A 17,533-nucleotide genomic window follows, 5' to 3' on the forward strand; every position below is an offset into this window, starting at 1 on the left:
GCTCCAGACTCCCTGCATCTCGCCCTGTATTCCCAGCTGAAGCGCTAACCCGACTCCTCCTCCTGGAGCTGATAACCTATGTCTTTCCGTCTGAGACCTGGCTGGCTGGAGAGAGAGCCCTTGGGGGGAAATAGCTTTTCTTCCAAGAACCCCCTCCCCTCCTGCTTTTCGTCCCTCTCCCGTGCCTTCAGACACATGGTCCCCCCTTTCTATTTTGTCCACATTTCACAATGCACGATGATTCTGCAATTATTGGAACCTTTTGATTTTTGAACCTGTAACTGTATCACCTATCCAAAGAGTGAACTATTAAAACGAAAACAAGCAAAGAGAAGGAAATATTAAGACCCGCTGTAAAGGCAGACAGTTCTTTGACGTTATGGTCAGAGGGTGCCTTTGGAGCGTCGCAGGTGCAGGGCGGCCGCAGACCCCACCCCCGCGCGCCCAGGCCCCGCCCCTGCCTCTAGCCCCACCCCTCGCTCCCAGGCCCCGCCCCTGCCTCCAGCCCCACCCCCGCGCGCCCAGGCCCCGCCCCTGCATCCAGCCCCACCCCTCGCTCCCAGGCCCCGCCCCTGCATCCAGCCCCACCCCTCGCGCCCAGGCCCCGCCCCTGACTCCAGCCCCACCCCCGCGCGCCCAGGCCCCGCCCCTGCCTCCAGCCCCACCCCTCGCTCCCAGGCCCCGCCCCTGCTTCCAGCCCCGCACGGCCCCTTGCGCGCCTAGGCTCCAACCCCCGCCCATAGGTCGCGCCCGTTTCCATGGCGACGCGGCGCCAGGCCGGGGCGGCCCGGCCACCGAGCGGGCGTGCAGCGGCGGCGGCGACATGAGCGGGGCGGCAGTGGCAGCCGGGGTAAGGCCCCCCAGCTCGACGACCCCGGGCTCCCGAGGCGCGTCGCGCCCGCGCCAGCGCCAGCCCACGGGCCTCGCGCTGCCGGGGCCGCACCCCGCGCAGCCGGGACACAGCGACGCGCAGAAGCGGATCGTGGACCTGGAGAAGAGCCTGCAGTTCCTGCAGCAGCAGCACTCGGAGACGCTGGTCAAGCTCCACGAGGAGATCGAGTACCTGAAGCGGGAGAACAAGGGTGAGTCGGGGCGCCCGGACCGCGCCGGCCGGAGGACGCGGGCGGCAAGCCCCGCGCCGAGCCTGCCGCACTGCTCTCCCGCCCGGCACGGAGACCGGGTGGTCGCGGGCGCTGCCCTCCCTGTCGCCCGTCCCGCTGGGCAGTGTCCCTTGGGACGTTCGGCCGCCAGCCCTCTCTCGGCAGGGTCAGGCCCACCCGTTATTAAGAAACTTAGAGAAGTAAGAGGGACCCGAGAACCGGCGAGGGCGCGGCTCGGAGAGTTCCTCCCATAGACACGAGCGGACAGTGGCCCGGCCCCTGCGCCCTGTGTCCACACCGCCGGGCCTCCCTCGCTTACGCCCCTCGCTCCTCACCCCTGGGCCCCCCGAAACCTGCCGCGATGTGACCGCGCCTCACTCCGGCCTCAGCTTCAGCTAGAGCTCCTCCGCCGGCGCTGTGGCTGCTGCCTCAGTTTCTCCCCGCCCCCTCTAGTGCTGCCTCACCTGAGTGCCAGTATCCCTTCACTGGGCATCCGCTATGCGGGGACCCCTGCCCGGGCCCAGGCTGGAGTTGGCCAGCCGGGTCCCCCAGACGCCACTTGATTAGTACACTGACTGCATTTGCTCCTGTGGCCCTCCCAACTCACCTCTGCACCCCTGGAGCCAGGCCTGGGGGCGCCCTGTAGTCTCAGCCGTGGGGCAGGGGAGGACAGGCCGAGTGCTTCGAGGGGAAGCCGCCAGCCGTGTTCCTGTCCTGGGGGCCCAAGGCTAAGGCGCGCTGGAGAAAGCAAGCAGGACTCAAGGGGCGGGGACATGGACCAAGCCTCTCTGAGTGGCTATGGCTTTGCTTTGAAAGTGACAAGGACAGCATGTGCTTTGCTTTCAGATCTCCACTACAAGCTCATAATGAATCAGAGGCCACAGAAGAAAGGTGAGCCGGAGGCCCTTCGGCGCCCCCTGGGAAGTCCCCCCATGCAGAGCAGCAACCCCCCACACTGTCCGTGCCCACCCGGCTGCACTGGCGCCCCGTGCCAACCCAGCGGGGATGGGTTTGCGGGACCTGGACAGATGCTGTTGTCCCCCAGCCATGGCTGGGTAACTTTATGCACCCAAGCACAGCAGGTGCTGCACTCAGTGAGCTCAAGGCCTGAGACCTGTGCGGCTGGGAGGAGGGGGCGGAGCAGAGCACCTGGGGGGGCGGGGGCGCTGCCAGACCCCGCCCCCCGCCCCGCATCTGAACAGAGCTCCTGGAACAGCCCCTGCCCTCCTGGGTCTCACTCCCCTGCTGGGTGCTCTCACTCGACAGCTGCTACAGTGGCTCCAGGTGCCCCAGCCCTGTGCCTCTGAGTCCTTACACCCCGAGCCAGGTTGCTCTGGGCATACTCCTACCTATAGATCCATAGATCGATAGATCGTTTCCTGCCACCTCCTCAGCAACCACGGGCTGGGGTGGGGAAGGAAGCAGAGACTCCGAGACCTGCAGCCACTTGTCCAAGGCACTTCCTCATCCTGATGACGGTGGCTCCCTGCCCAGCCCAGGGACACCGGTTGGGTTCTTGGGCATCACCTCTGGGCCTAGGTCTGACTTCCAGGGTCCTGACTGGCGAACAGGGCCGGCCTGGGTGGTGCTCAGAGCTCTCTTCCTGGGGTACACGCAGAGAATGGGGGGGGAGGACCCTTCTCCAGTGGGTGTGGCAGCTCAGTGAGCTGTTCTGAGCAAAGAGTGTCCCAAGTTAGTGGTCCCAGCCCTGCAGTGCCTGGGGACCCTGTTGGGACACCGGAAAAAGTCACGCTCATTCAGGACCTGCTGCTACACTGGTCCCAAGCCCCCTGCTTTCTGAGTGGCCCCTCAGGAAACTACCTTTCTGGTGGCCTCTGTTCTCGGAGTCTGGGGCTGCCTCAACAGTGTGTGGGGTAGAGCAGGGAGGACACAGCCCTGCCGGGCTGAGGGGGGCTCTGCACCAGTGCCCGGGCCCTGCAGAGCCGCCAGCTGGCCCGCGTGCTCCCCCACAGGCAGCCTCTCCACTTCCAGCTTCCACTCCGCCAAGTCCATGTCGAACTCGACAGTGTCAGGTGAGCGGGCATCCTCCCCTGCTGGGGTCCCAGGCCTGGGTGGCCAAGGGTGCTGACCAGGGGGCTAAAAGCTGCTGCTGGGCAGACCGACAGGTGGGTTCTGTGGGGTCAAAGGGTGAAGGGGTGGCTGAAGGGAGGCAAGGGATGCCCAGGTGCCTGCAAGCTGATGCCGGGGCAGGGCTGGGTGGGCTGGGACAGGGCTGTGGGCGGGCAGGAGGGAGGCCCTAAGGTGAGGCTATGAAAGCAGGACAGGGCTGGCTGTCAATGTGGGGTAGCAAGGCCCGGGGCAGACCCTCCCTGGGGCAGGGCAGCAGGCAGTCAGGCGGCGGGGGGGCGCTGAGTGCCCACTGAGCCTCCAGGGTGGTCTCCTAGGGAGAAGGATGTGTGCCAGCTGCCCCCAAGCAGGCAGGATACAGGCAGCATGGCCCTGCCCACGTGGCCCTGGGCTTGTGGCATCTTTTGCAGAGCAAGCTTGAGCCTCTTCTCCCCACCCTGCCTTCCCCAAGAAGCCCAGCATCCTCACCAGTGGCGGCCCCACCTTCCCTGTGCAGGGCCCGGTGGGCGATGGGCCTGGTCCTTGGAGAGTGAACCAGGGCAGGCCGGGTCCCAGGCCTCTCACGCAGGTTCATTGTACCCACAATGGGCGTCGGCTTCCACCACCGACTGAGCATGCAGCAGGCGCCACCCCGGGCCGCACCCTCGCAAGCCCAGGGAAGGGGTTGCTTGGGCCACACAGCCAGTCCTGGGGACTTGGGGACTTGGACAGCACTTCTGATGTCTGTGGTGACTGGCCCCGTTGGGTCTGACCTGCAGCCAACTCTCAAGGCAAGGTCAGGCCTCTGCCCAGTTCCTTCAAGAAGCAAGACTCCAAGGCAGACCTGGAGGAGGAGCCCGGAGGCAAGCCGGACAGAGCTCCTGGGGCGCAGAGGCAGGCCAGGTAAGGCTCACGCGCACCCTGAAGCCAGGCCTGCATTCCAGTCCCGCCCTGGCGTCTTGCCAGCTGCTTTGCCCTTTGCTCCACGGGCCTGTTTCCGACGTGACCGACGTGACTGAGGCTCGTGAAAGCTGCGACTGCCAGGCTCCACCCATCTGGTGGGCACTGTCTTCCTCCCCTCCCCTAGAAGTGTGCTGACCTGAGCCCCTAAACCACTTTCTCAGAGAAAAGAAACAAAAAGTAATCTTTTTCACCAAGAAAACAGTGAGTCAGGCTCCTGGGCCTGCAGCTCCCAGCTGCACCTGCCTTTGGAAGGCACTGGTCCAGCAAGACAGCCAGGCCAGGCGCTGGTGACCCCCGAGCTTCCGAGAATTGCCCTGGGACACCATAGAGTGCACACTTTGGGTAGGACATGGAGCAGGACAGGCATAGCCCTAGGATTCCCCCGAGACCAGCCTGAGATGCTTGAGGTCCAAGGGCAGCCTGGCAGCTAGCTGCTCACCCTCTGAGCCACATCTGACCCTCAGTGGACCTTCAGAGGGAACAAAGGGATGGGTGGGCCCAGGTCACAGCTGGCCCCAACAACACCCACCTAGTGCCCAGAGCACCCTCGTCAGCAGGAGAAGGGAGCCCGGCCCTCTTCCCCACACCGGCCCCACACTGGCCTGGGGAGGGGTGCTGGGTGGGTGATTAGGCCAGTCGAGGCAGGTCACCTCTGGGCTGCTGCAATGACTGTTTCAGAAATGAGGAAGTGGACACCTTTAACTCAGGGGTCACCTGGGCAGCAGGCAGCCAGCACAGGGGCAGGCAGGCAGCAGGGGCACCCCCCTCGATGAGCCTGCCCCCGCGCCTGCGCAAGCCCACCACGCTTCAGCAATGCGAGGTGGTCATCCGCCAGCTGTGGAACGCCAACCTTCTGCAGGCCCAAGAGGTGAGGCCCCGGGCAGAGGTGGCCCTGAGAGGCCCGGCACCTCCGCAGGTGCGCCTCCATCTCCCCTCCCCTGCCTTTCAGCTGCAGCACCTCAAGTCCCTCCTGGAGGAGAGCCAGAGGCACAAGGCTGCCCCTGAGGAGGCCAGGCTGACTTCTCCCAAGTGAGTGCCCCAGCACCCCACCCCACCTGTCCCAGCAGGGCCTGTCCAGGGCTCACTGTGACCCTTCCTTCACCCAGGGACCAGGAGGCCATGCCCCTCCCCAAGGTCTCCAGCAAGAACCTCTCTAAGAAATGGTGAGTACCCCGCATGGGGAATGGGGTGGCTCCTACAGCCCAGTGCTGGCAGGGAGTGGGGCTCAGAGCAGAGCCGGCCACGGCCTCGCTGGGCCCAGTTAGGGCAGGGTTGGGCCCCATCCGAGTCCCCACTTCTGAACCAGCTCGAGGTGACCCTGCCTCTACTGCCACAGCCTGGTTCTGAGCCCGACGCCCGTGGCAGAGCGCTCTATCCTGCCTGCACTGAAGCAGACGCTGAAGAGCAACTTTGCCGAGCGGCAGAAGAGGCTGCAGGTGATGCAGAACCGGCGCCTGCACCGCTCGGTGTTCTGAGCCCGCCTGGCACCTGCCATTGGCCGGGCCTGGGACCTGCAGCCGAAGAGACGAGCCCCCTCCACACAGCACTTCCAGAGGATTCTGATGCTTTTAAGCCAAGCTAAACTCCAAGATATACAAAACTCATGACAGATAAAGTACTTGACCTCCAAACTGAAGAACTGTTATTTTCTTGCTATTATTTTGCTATTCTGCATTTACTCAAAAGCACATTACCCTCCTGTTGAAGACTGAAAATAAAGCTATTTCTCTCCAAGCTGTGTCTCCTTCCTCACTGGCTACCCAGTGTTGCTTCCCAGCCCTTGGTCCTTACGCTGGCTCCCTGCTAGTCTGGACGGGAGCTGCCCGGGCAGCGGCTCTTGCTCATCCCAGGACCTAGCAGCCGCCTGGGATGAGAAGCCTTGGCAAAGCCACACATGCCCTGCCTGGAGGCGGGTGGCTTTCCTGGGCCACTGGCTGGGCTGGGAGCTGCCTCCTAGGAACATGGTCACTCTGGGTCTCCTGCCCAGACTGGCCACTCCTGGGGGCAAGACGCTGTCCTCTCCTGCCCTGACACTCAACACTGCTGACGAGGGGTCTGGCGGAACCAGCCTTCCTCCGTGGAGCACCACGGCAAAGGGAGAACTGTCATCTCCAGAATGCTGTGTCCACCCGGCCCACCCTGTCACCAGAGCAGCTATGTCCACTGTCTGGGGGTGGCCAACTCAGTGCCCACTTGCCTGGGTAGCACAGTCCTCCAGTCCCGGGGCCCCATGTCCTTGGCACTAGTCTCGGCCTCTTCCTGCTTTGGGGAGCAGGAACTGTGCCGGGAACCTGGGGCATGGGCCAGGCTGAGGAATGGGACAGTGTGTCAGGGAAGGGGAGCAGAGGTCTGGGGTGTCCAGGGCCAGACTGGATACTGCCACCTCCAAAGTTGACAGCATCCCTGACAGGGCTGTAGGCCCCAGATCCATGGAGAAGAGGACGCAGTGTTGAACTCCTGACCAACACAGGAATAATAAATTTATTATAAGAACCACAGACAATGGGGTAGTGCACATAAAAAGGGGAGCCTCTGGTGACCAGAGGGCTGCTGGCCGCTGCCCAGAGGCAGGCGACACAGGGCGGCGCTGCCCTGCCCCAGGGCCCCGTCCCAGCTGGGAGCCCAGCCCTGGAGTGGCGCAGAGCCGAGGAAGCTCTGAGGATATGGGTCCCGAGGACATCGCTCTTCATCCTTCACAGCAGGACACGGTACCCGGAGCCAGGAGTGGCACAGGGGTGCCAGGGACGGGGTCCTGATGCCCCTCTCCCGGGCTACCCACAGTGCTGAGCAGGAACACCACGAGGTCTAAGGCCAAGCTGGTGGCCAGGAACAGGCAGCCGCCTGCAGGCCCCTCCCTTCGAGACGCAGCCCACGCCCCAGACCAGGAGCCCCCGTGCAAAAGCGGTGCAGCCTGAACCCAAAGCCGCAATCAGAGAACTGTGTGTCCTAAGGGTTTCCTGTGTCCTCCACGTTCTCCTATAGAAACGAGTGGAAGCGTGTTCTAGCACACACACAAGACGCTCTGACAAGACCCTGAGTTCTCCCTCGTGCTGCTGAGAGCGGACCTGGACCTGGGCCCAGAGCCCGGAAAGGCCGAGAGAGCAGCCCGAGGGTCTGACTCCCTGGAGAAAGTCGTGTGAAGAACCTTCTCTAAGAAGACAGCCACCGCCCCCCAGCCAGCTCCACAGCTGCCTGTCCCAGGTCTGAGCAGTGTGGGAATTTCGTTCGGCAGGTCCCCGAGGCAGAAAATAAAAGCAGAAAGCTAATCTAAACCAGGCTCCCTAAGGAAGCCGACACCTAGAAACGTCCAACAGGAAGGGTGTGTCCACGGCCCAGCGAGGCTGCTGGCTGTCCCTGCAGTCCCAGCTAGGCGGCCGAGAGGCAGGCCTGGTGGACGCTCTGGGCCCAGGTGTTGAGCAGGGCCGTGACCGAGTGCTTGTCGGGGAGCTGCAGCAGCCTCGCGGTCATGCGCCGGTGCACCGACTGCAGGAAGGGGTTGGCGTCTGCAACAGAGCGGCAGGCAGTGAGCGCCGGCCCGCACCCACCCACACCGCAGCTCCCTGGGAAGGGCAGCCTCGGGCGTGGGCCGGCGTGCCGGGATGCTGCCTCCTGCGCACCGCCCGGCAGGCCTGGCTCTCTTCCCACCGTCATCAGTGAAGAACTGCAATGGGAACTGGAGCCAGAGCCCAGGGCTTTCCCTCTGTGACACCCTTGGGGACCCAGTCCTGGCACTGCTGTGTGCCAGCTCTGAGCCTCAGGGGAACTGTCCCCTGCCAATAGAGCCATATCGCCCAGATGGGTCCCCATTAGCCCAAGTTCTGGCAGTGTCTGCCCCCCGGCACCCGCACCCGCCAAGAACCACAGTGGCCACTGTGGGCAGCTGGGTCCGTCCTTGAGCCACGGGCCCGCTTACCCCTCACCCACTGAACACAGCAGCCCTGGACAGTTGAGCGGCCATGGGATGGAGGGGTGAAGGGACATGTAGGGGCAGAGACCCTTCTCCCTCCAGGTGACCACTGAGCACCGTGTGCTGAGAGGGGAGCCTCAGCTGGGAGTGGGAGGGGCACCAGGCGGTCTCGGGGAAGCCCTCCTGCCTGGCCCTCAGAGGGCTCCCCCAGGTTCACCCACCGTACTGCCACTGCCGGTCGATCCACAGCGGGCTCTGGGCGGGGTAGTCGGCAGGCACGCTGAGCTCCAGTGGTGGCACACTCGGGAGGTCCTTGTCATCTGCAATACACAAGGCTGTACCTCTGACCTAGATAAGCCCCAGCCTGCCCTGCCCCGGAACAGGACACTCACACCTGGAAGGTTCTGGTCAGGCTTGCTGCAAGACCTGTAGGTCCCTCCGACTCCCAGGTTTCCAACATTGGAACCTGGCGTGCCCTGTGTAGATGGGTACCGAGGTCCTGCCCACTGTCTCCCAGCTGTGCTCAGGGTCTGGGGGCTGGGGCACGGCCAGGCCACCCTGGGCCAGGTGTGTGTGAGGATGGAGACGTGAGGGCAGCCGGGCAGCCGGGCAGCCTGCTGGGGCATGCGGGCAGAGGCAGGCTCTGGGGGCTCTGCCCTCTGGCTGGGCGGCAGAGCCCCGGAGCTGCAGTTCAGGGCCTGCTGCCCTCCCAGGACACTCACCGAGCTTGCATATCAGGTGCACGGTGCCGTTGTTGCTGCAGTGAGAAGGGTCCAAGTTCACCAGGAACTTGGGGTCCAGCCTGGCTACCTCCCCCTGGAGCACGTTGGGGATGCTCTGCCGCTCATCCTCCTCAAGCTTGCGCTTCCGGGTGCAGACCACCGGGGCCCTGAGGAGGCGGCGTGGTGACCACACCGGCCACACGCGGCCCATGGCCACTGCCCTCCGCAAGGCCCTGCCCCGGCCATACGTACGTGATGGGTGGGCCGTGGATGGCGGTCATGGCCGGCACAAACGTGCGGTACAGGGAATGGTTAAAGACGGGTGAGCGGATGTTGGCCAGGACGGCATCCAGGAGTGGCTGGCACAGGTACTGCTGTTTGGTCGGTGGCACTGGGGGTGGTGGGGGTGTGGGCTGGAGAGGGGACAGGCGGGGTCAGCAGCCAGCCTGGGGCTCCAGGGTGTACTTGCTCTCGGGAGCCTTCCTGCCCCCAAGGCCCTCACCCTCACTCACAGATTCCTGAAGCTTTTCCCACAACGTCCGCCCCTGTGCAGACAGCGCTGGCTGACCCTGGACGCAAGTCCCTGCCCCCCAGGGCCACAGGCAGAGGGTGGTTTCTCCCAGGTTCCCAGCCCCACAGCACAGCCAGCCAGGAAGGCTCCCCCCTAGCTTGTGCTGCCAGGTACCAGGTGTGAGCCCTGACCGCCCCAGAGCTGCCCGACGCTCCACACACCACTGCCATGTCGTTCTTCAGTTTCTCCAGGGCAATCTCACATTTCTGCAGGGTCTTCAGGGGACACCTACGGGGAGAGGGGTCGTGGGCTAGCCCTAGTGTTGGAGGGCTGGGGCAGCTGGTGGCTCCTGGGCTCGGATCCCAACCACTGCCCACCTGGCCTCCCCAGGGCCTCAGCCCTCGGAAACCTCTGCAGGAACCCTTGCCGGGCAGCCAGCTATCCCCAGACCCAGAGTCTAAGGCAAAGGCGATCCTCACCCCTAGGAGCTGACCGTTCCTGGCTGGCAGAACAATGGGAGGGACAGGGGCCAGGTCCCGGCCAGGCTGGGAAGGCCCGTCTAGAATTCTAGGCCCGTCCCTGCCCTCCTTGGCCCTAAAATCCCAATGAAGAATCAATCCAAGAGGGCCTAGATGGCCGTCTGGCTTCCAAACCCCCAGTTGGCAGTGACTGGCACTCTACCCAGATAAGCAGAACAGGGACACCCTTCTAGAAGGGGAGCACAGCCTGAGTCCAGGCGGTGAGATGAGGGAGGCAGCACGAAGGTGCTGCCTGAGTGCCGGTGCCCGTGGCCGGCACCCGTGGCCGGCACACCGCCTTCCGCGTGCTTCTCACCAGCACCGCCTTTCACTCCCACGACCGGCACACGCGAGCTGCAAATGGGGTGCCTGAGACACGGCCGCCTGCCCAGTCGCCCGCAAGCTGGGCCAGGACGGAAGGTCAGACTCAGGCCCAGCGCGGCCAGCTGAAGGTGAGGCTACTGCCAGCCGGGACTTGGCCACTGGCTCGGTAAGGCCTGGCTGTGGCAGCTGCAGGTGGGAGCGCGAGGGCCACGCAACGGCCGAGCGTAGGCGAAGGCTGGGCGCGGGCCGAGGTGAGTCCAGGCTGGAAGCCGCAGTGCACACACAGCAGTGGAGCTGCTTGGGCACCTTCACTAAATCCACATCGTCACCAAGAGCCCATCACGGCTGGGCCGGCCACGCCCTTGGGGACCCTCTGTGGGCGCAACACTGTCTTTCCCCAGGGATCTGGGGCAAAGCTCACCGCTTAGAGGGGTCTGTCAGAATGTCCAGAAGGCTCTTCATCTTGCTCAGGTCCTTTTTTCTGTCTGGGACAGAAAAGGGGACACTAAGATGCAGCCCTGGGGCGTGCGGCCCCCGCCCTGCCCCAGCCCAGGGCCCCACCTTCATTCTTGTCGATCTTGTTGATCATGCGGCGCAGGGGCTCGATGTACTTGGACAGCTGCTTCAGCTTGTCCAGGTACTGCTGCTCCTCGGCCTGGCTGGAACCGGCCGGGCTCATGACGGAGCTGGGGTTCACTGCGGGACACAGTGGGCCAAGCCGCGGCCCCAGACCCTCAGGCGAGGCCCTCAGGCTTGAGGGCCCCCGAGCCCGAGCGCCTGGTGCAGGCTGAGGCCTTGCGAAGGTGGGAGCGACACTCAGCACCTCAGCCTGCCAGCCAGCCGTGTGCGGGTCACATGATGGGGATCTGGGCCTTGGGCCCCGCCCACTCCCGCCCCAGGCCCGACTTACCAGGGGTGTTTAAAGGTCCAGGTGAGGGGACACTGAAGTTCTGTGGGGTGCGCGCTGTCACTGGACTCTGGGAGGGCTGCGGTGAGGGGCTGGGCAGGAAGCTACTGGGGGACGGGGCAGGGCCGGAGCTGCAGCCAAGGGGAAGGAAGCACGTCTGAGTGGGGGCCAGGCAAGGCCCCCCTGAGGGCCAGGCGGGGAGGGGCGCCCCCGGCCAGGCCTACCTGACGTTGGAGTTGGGCTGCGAGCCAGGCTGGCCGGGCTGCGGGGACGGCTGGGGGGGAGGGGGCATCGACTGCGGGGTCTGCACCTGCTGGCCCGGCGACGGCGAGGACAGCATGGGGAGGCTGCTCTGGCCGACCTGGAAGCGGAGGGGCTCAGCCGGCGCACTGCCACACGCCCGCCCGCCTCCATGCCACCTGCCCAGCGCACGTGCAGGCCCTTCCTCCCTCTGGCCTCCCCACACACCGTCTTCTTCCAGATGCCGCCAGGATAGGCACACGCCTCCACCCCTGACACACAGCACACAGTGACCCGGCGGCTGGCAGGAGGGCCAGGGGGCAGCCCTAGCTCCCAGTGGCGTAGGGGCATGAGGAGAGGGGCTGCTGGGCAGGGACAGGCCATGGTGTGGGAGTGGGAGGGCAGCCTGGAGAGGCAAAGGCCTCGGCAGGCACTAGCCCAGCCTGCCCTGCCACACCCTGACTGGCCTGTGATGCTCTCCCCTGCGGGTCAGTAAGGACCCTGCTCTGCTGACTGGCGGGACTGTCTTCCCCCTTCTACCAGCCCCACAGGCCCCAAGGCTGACTACACCAAGGACAAGCCCAACAGCGAGGCCATCTGTTATGTCAGACATGTTCAGGTGGCCTGGCCACACCCAACCAGCTGCAGGGCTGGTCTCACACTGTGTCCCACCTGCCTGGACCTGCTTAACTGGAGCAAGGTGGCCCAAGGAGCCACATGCACACCATGCACACGCCGGCTGGCGCTGGCGTCGGCCCTTGTCAGTGCCAGCGACGCTGGGCTCAGGGCCTGGTTTTACGCACAGGCAGGTGTGTGCACCTTGAATCCGCAGAGGCCCCATCCCTGCCTGCACAGTGGGGCTGCTCTCTGCTCCCCAGTTGTCAGGTAGGGGATGACGCAATGGGGTCAACCGCACCACTGTCCACACCAGGGACAGTGAACTCCAAGGGATGACACCAGCACAAATTGCCCAAAGATCAAGGACAAGGATGTGTGAAACACCCACACTTTCCAGGGGAGAAGCACAAGGTGGCAGTTCTGGATGGGGAGGACAGCTGCCTACTGGCCCAGGGTGCCCCAAAAAGATCCCTAGCAGAGAGGACTTCCTCACCCAGTGCTGTGACGACAGCGTGAAGGCCCGGACCCTCACCAAACTGGGGCCACCCTGAAGGCCCTGCTAGCTTCGGAGGTCCTCAAGGGTCCACAGTGGCATCTCCTACACCCTAGTTGAACCCCTGCACAGCCTGCATCCTGGGAGCCCAGTCCACACCCCTCCCGGCTCCCAGACTGTCCAGTTCTGCAGACTGACCGCTGCCGGTCTGGAGGCACAGCTCCTGCCGCCCCCCCCACGCGCCTCCGCCACGGCTGGGAGCTCTGGGCTAGGACTGCTCTCGGTTGCTGCTTTCTTAGCTCCTTGAACTGGGGACCAGGCCCAGATCCCACCAAGGAGATAGGACACTTGTCATCTCCGCCCCTACCCCACGCAGGGGAGGGCACGGCCGTTCCCTCAGCACCACCTAGACCAAGCTCCTGGAGTGAAATGCCATGTCTCTTCTGCCTGTTCCCACTGGGTGTGCCCAACAGGGCTGCTCGGGACGCTGGGTGCAGGCTGCTCCCAGGGCCGCATGCTCTGGGGGGACGAGGGCACCAAGGCACAGGGTGCCAGCCACAGCATGGCGCTTCTAGCACAGTGGGGTCAGAGGCCCTATCCCAAAGCCGCTGGCCCAGTGGGATGTCCACGGGCTGTTCCCATGACTGTGACCAAAACACTCCCACCAAGGAGAGGAGGGGCAAGAGCATGGAGCTCAGGCCTTGGCTGCCAGGCCTGGTCTCTGCCACATGGAGTCAAATGGTGCGAGGTGAATTGTGCTGCTGTCAGCAAGGCCAGAAGTGGGGACTGCTGTGACTGCATTTGCAGACTGCTGAGTTGCAGAAGAGCACAGGCTTCTCCAACGCAGATCCGCGCATTCACGCTGCTGGACGCACTGTGAGTGCCGCGGGGCCAGGGCTGGTGGCATGTCCTACACACTAGAAAGCATGCTCCAGAACCAGCCCTGGCACTAACTAAATCCCAGGACCAGAAAGTTTCCCACAGAAAACCACAGACGGTGCCAAGGAGTGGGAGGCTAAGGCTCCCTGGGACCCCGTGCCCAGCCAGCCCAGCCCTGTTGGGAACGGCCCTCCCTGTGGTGGGTTCCCTCCTAAAAGCCCTGTCCCCACGTGCCCAGGAGCCCCCGCCCTCACTCTCCCTTCCCTAACTCATACCCCGATCTGCTGCCGCCCTCCACCTGCATCCCAGAGGCTGCCTCGCAGCTCACCCTCTTCCTGCCCGAAGGTCAACACTCCTCACCTTGCCTCCCCCTGACTGCCTGGGCCCCACCCCCACCTGCCCCGGGAGGTGCTCAGCCTCTGCCTGGGCAGAGCCCTTTCGGGGAGACAGTCCCCTCCTGTCCGCAGCCTGGCACGCAGTGCTCCTCTGAGGGCAGCGAGGCACCCACAGGGTGGCAGGGCTGGGTGGAGGCCGCCACAGTGGGGAAGGCTGCTGCACAGTCCACGCTCCCCGCCAAATGTTAAAAGGCCCTCAGCACCCAGACCACAGGGAAACAGGCACACGCTGTCCACAGCCTCTGCTCTCTGGGGAGCTGCCCCGGGGCACGAGGCAGCCAGTCTGGGGCACGGCAAGGAGCAGCCAGGGAAGCCTCCGCAGGGCAGAGCACCCAGGCCCCCCACAGGGCTGCACTCTTGGGGAGGATCAGAGCCTCTCAGCATGTCCCAGGGAGGCCCCTCCCGCCAGTGGCCCTCTGTGTGGGAAACACTTGCAGCGCGCTGGGTGCCGCTCCTCTCCACGAGTCTTCTCTGTCCCTCCTAGACAGCAAGTCCCCACCGTGACCTGCCCTGGCTGTCCTAGGTGCACCTGGGAGCCCGGCTCCCAAGTGTCATGCTGCCCCTCTCACCCTGACATGGCCTGGAAGCTTCCTCTCACACTCCCTCCAGGGCAGGGCCGAGGCTGCCTGGCCCCCTGGCGGGCACACCAGCCCGCTTACAGGGGGCCTCCTCAGAGCCAGGCCCGGCCAGCCCGCCTGCCCTTCTGAACCCTAGGAAGCTCAGCACCCCGCTGTGGCCCCCGCGGTGGCTGTGCTCACGGGGCCCTCAGGGTCCACCCAGCATGTGGGTCTACCTCAGCTCTTCAGCTGCCCCAGGCCAAGGCAGCCGGTGGCCAGCAGAGCTCAGAGGACAGGAGGCTGGGGAGAGATTTCCAGCAGGAAGAAAACCAAACAAGGGTGCCCTTTCATTTCCAAGTGCAAGAAACCAGGCCCTGGACATCCCTTTGGTGTCAGCATGGGCAGTCCAAGTCCCAAATCCCAAGTTGTCTCAGACACACCTGGGATAGAGGCAGCCCCCAAAGACTGAACTGGCCTAGCAAGGCGGCCCCTGAGGCCAGAAAGAACCTCCCATGGCGCCCAGAACAGCAGCGTCAGAAGGTAGGCAGACGCAGAGAGAGGGGAGGGCAGGGGGCGGGAGGGCAGGAAGGGGCAGAAGGGCTGGTCGAGGCAGCTCGTCCCACAGAGAAGCCTCGGGCAAGGCTGATGGTACCCCCCACGCCTGGCCTGGCACACAGGAACCGCCTCTTGCTCCCAGCCACATTTGGGGTGCCCCTGCAGGCACTCTACAGAGCGCGGCGGAGCATGGTCCCATCACGGTGCCGCCCATGTGTGCCCACCGAGGGAGTGCTGGGACAGGGACCCAGGTAACCCCCTGGACCCCTGCACTGGGTCCCACACAGAATCCTGCTTGGACGTGGCAGACTGGGTCTGCGAGGCGTCCCCATCATACGTAACACAAAGATGTCTACAGGACACTGGGACAGTGACAGGGCTGGGAGGGAAGCTGAGAACCAAGAAAGCCTATCTCAGGAAGAGCCCATGGACACTCGCCCCCCGACTTTCTACTCCGCCTGCTCTCTCAGACCCAGTTTGTCGTCACAAGGAAAGAGCAAAAGCGACAGGCAGCGTGAGCTCACCCCCTCTCTTTTCCTGCAAGGGACTGGATTAGAAGGACACCGACACAAAGGCGGCTGCACACCATCGCTGGAAGCAGCGCATGTGGCCGGATGAATGGCCATGGTGTGTGGGGCCCAGGGTGCCTCTGTCCCCAGGGTCAGCACATGGCCAGGCGTGCAGGAAGCTGGGGAGCCCAGTGTTCCAGGCCCGTCCTGGAGGGCTGGGGGAGGGAGGCTCCCGTGGGGAAGGCCGGCACCAGACAGAGCTGCAGAGACACCGCCCGGCAGTGGGGAGACGTCCGCTCCGGGCCTTCTCTCCATGGGCTTTGCTCCCTAAGTCTTTTCACGGTCTCCTTCCGCTCAGCCAGCATGAATGAGCCTGCTTTAAAGAGTCTTGCCCAGTTCTGTGCCTGCCTTCCTCTTTCTAGAAATCCTGTGGCAGAAATCCTCTGAGCAGTATTTCCTAAATGCTGCTGCATCTGTCCTCGCTGCCAGTGCTACCGGGTGGAACCTGGCGGGTAAACCTGTGAGCAATTAGCTGGCATCTTCCCGAGACGGCTTCATCACTCGCCCCGCACAATGCAGTGAGGATGAACCAGAATTCTCCATGACGTTCATTTCAGGCACTAATTTTATTTTGGCTTCATCTTTTTTCTCTCTCTCTCCCCTCCCCTCCACCTAACTTCCTTGCCTCTGGGGGCTGGCAGGTACTGCAGGCAGTAAGACCTACTAGGTTGGCATTCCCCCACATACAACAGCCCAACCCGACTGAACCCAGTGGACACAGAGCCAGAGGCTATGGAGAAGAACAGGCAGGTCCCCTCATGGAGCTGGGCACCACGGGACCTGGGCAAGGAGCAGGTACTGGCACCACGAAGCTCCGGGCCGCGGGAGCTGCGCCCTGGCTCTGTCTACCCTGGCTTTTTACCAGTAGATTCCAGACCCTGTCTCCTCCCACAACCCAACAACTACCAAAAGGGAGGTCAATGCCAAAGAACTCAAGTTCTAGTGAGTGACAAACTATGTCAATGGCCTATGTGGGGTGACCCTGGGGGTTGGAATGCAGGGAGGGCAAACACTGAGTATGTCACCAAGCGGCAATGCCTCAACCTCAGGAGGGCCCGGCCCTCTCTAAGCAGTGTGTGGCAGCGTGGCACACGGCCAGCGCTGACGGACTGGGGCTGTCCTGACGCGGCCTCCGCTTCCTCCTCCATAGAACAGGCTGCACCAAGGTGCCACCACACAGGCCAGGGTGTGGCTACGCAGCGACCTGCACACACAGCCTCAGGGAAGGGCAGCAACTGGTCTGCTATGATCAGAGATGCGTGTCCCCAATGACAGAAATTGAACTTTAAAGGTCTTTTAGTAAATTTGAAGTTTTTACAACAAACCCACTAAAATGGAAAGCCCACATAACTAGGGAACTTTAACACCATTTTATTTTGTAAATGTTAGAATGGTACTTGGCACACAGAATGCACACAGAATGTGATAACTATTTGTTAGATAAATGAATACACCATGGGATAATTCCAAATTTCACACAATAACAGAAAGCCGGGAATTCCTATCCCTGGAAAGCATAACGTCCACAGATGTCCACGTCCACCTAGAGGGAAGGCATGTGTGGTAATCTCTGCACCCCACACAGCACACAGGCACAGCACGGCCCGACACCACCTCCGGCCACCACGGCCACGTCCTGCAATCTGTGCTGTCCGGCACACCAGCTTCCGTGTGGGAAATGAATGCTTGAAATATAACTAGTGCAACGAAGCAGCTGGATTTTTGGTTTTTTTTTAATTTTAGTTAATTTAAATGTAGATAACCACACATGGCTAGTGGCTACACTGTTAGCACAACCCTACAAAGGAAAACTATTTGCTTAGCTTCTGTTTTATTTTACCACGAAAATGACAGCAGCATAATTATTACTACTACTTTTTTTTAACAGAGACAAGGTCTTGCTCTGTTGCCCAGGCTGGAGTGCAGTGGCATCATCATAGCTCACTGCAGCCTCAAACTCCTGGGGTCAAGGGATCCTCCTGCCTCAGCCTCCTGAGTAGCTGGGACTACAGATGCGTGCCACCCGTGCCCAGATAATTTTTTAATTTTTTGTAGAGATGAGGTCTTGCTATGTTGCCCAGGCTGGTTGGGAACTCCTGGGCTCAAGCGATCCTCCCGCCTCAGCCTCTCAAAGTGCTGGGATTACAGGCATCGGCCACTGTGCCCGGCAGCATAACTATTTTAAACTTAAAACAAAACAAAACAAAA

At 63.0% G+C, this 17,533-nt stretch overlaps 2 protein-coding genes across 6 annotated transcripts in view; one reads left to right on the forward strand and one right to left on the reverse strand.

The window, feature by feature from the left end:
* Positions 1-823: 823 nt before the first annotated feature.
* On the forward strand, positions 824-5,858 carry LOC138401461 (coiled-coil domain-containing protein 74B-like). The gene is made up of 8 exons (XM_069496907.1): positions 824-1,082; positions 1,947-1,991; positions 3,074-3,133; positions 3,947-4,070; positions 4,809-4,998; positions 5,080-5,159; positions 5,237-5,293; positions 5,467-5,858. The coding sequence occupies exons 1-8, from the start codon at positions 824-826 to the stop codon at positions 5,603-5,605; spliced, it is 954 nt and encodes a 317-aa protein (XP_069353008.1). The 3' UTR covers positions 5,606-5,858.
* A 759-nt stretch (positions 5,859-6,617) lies between these two features.
* MED15 (mediator complex subunit 15) overlaps positions 6,618-17,533 on the reverse strand; it is a 65,089-nt gene continuing 54,173 nt past the window's right edge. For 4 of the 5 annotated variants that reach the window (XM_069497358.1, XM_069497355.1, XM_069497353.1 and 1 more), the window contains 9 exons: positions 11,244-11,380; positions 11,023-11,150; positions 10,674-10,808; positions 10,534-10,597; positions 9,492-9,558; positions 9,012-9,172; positions 8,760-8,926; positions 8,259-8,357; positions 6,618-7,633 (listed from right to left, as the gene is read on the reverse strand). In XM_069497358.1, the coding sequence (XP_069353459.1) occupies positions 7,497-7,633; positions 8,259-8,357; positions 8,760-8,926; positions 9,012-9,172; positions 9,492-9,558; positions 10,534-10,597; positions 10,674-10,808; positions 11,023-11,150; positions 11,244-11,380 (1,095 nt within the window). In that variant the 3' untranslated portion in view covers positions 6,618-7,496. The remainder of the gene's footprint in view (positions 7,634-8,258; positions 8,358-8,759; positions 8,927-9,011; positions 9,173-9,491; positions 9,559-10,533; positions 10,598-10,673; positions 10,809-11,022; positions 11,151-11,243; positions 11,381-17,533) is intronic. The other variant, XM_069497357.1, reaches the window with a different exon arrangement.

The sequence above is a fragment of the Eulemur rufifrons genome, chromosome 21 (genome assembly GCF_041146395.1).
Source record: "Eulemur rufifrons isolate Redbay chromosome 21, OSU_ERuf_1, whole genome shotgun sequence".
Lineage (NCBI taxonomy): Eukaryota > Metazoa > Chordata > Mammalia > Primates > Lemuridae > Eulemur > Eulemur rufifrons.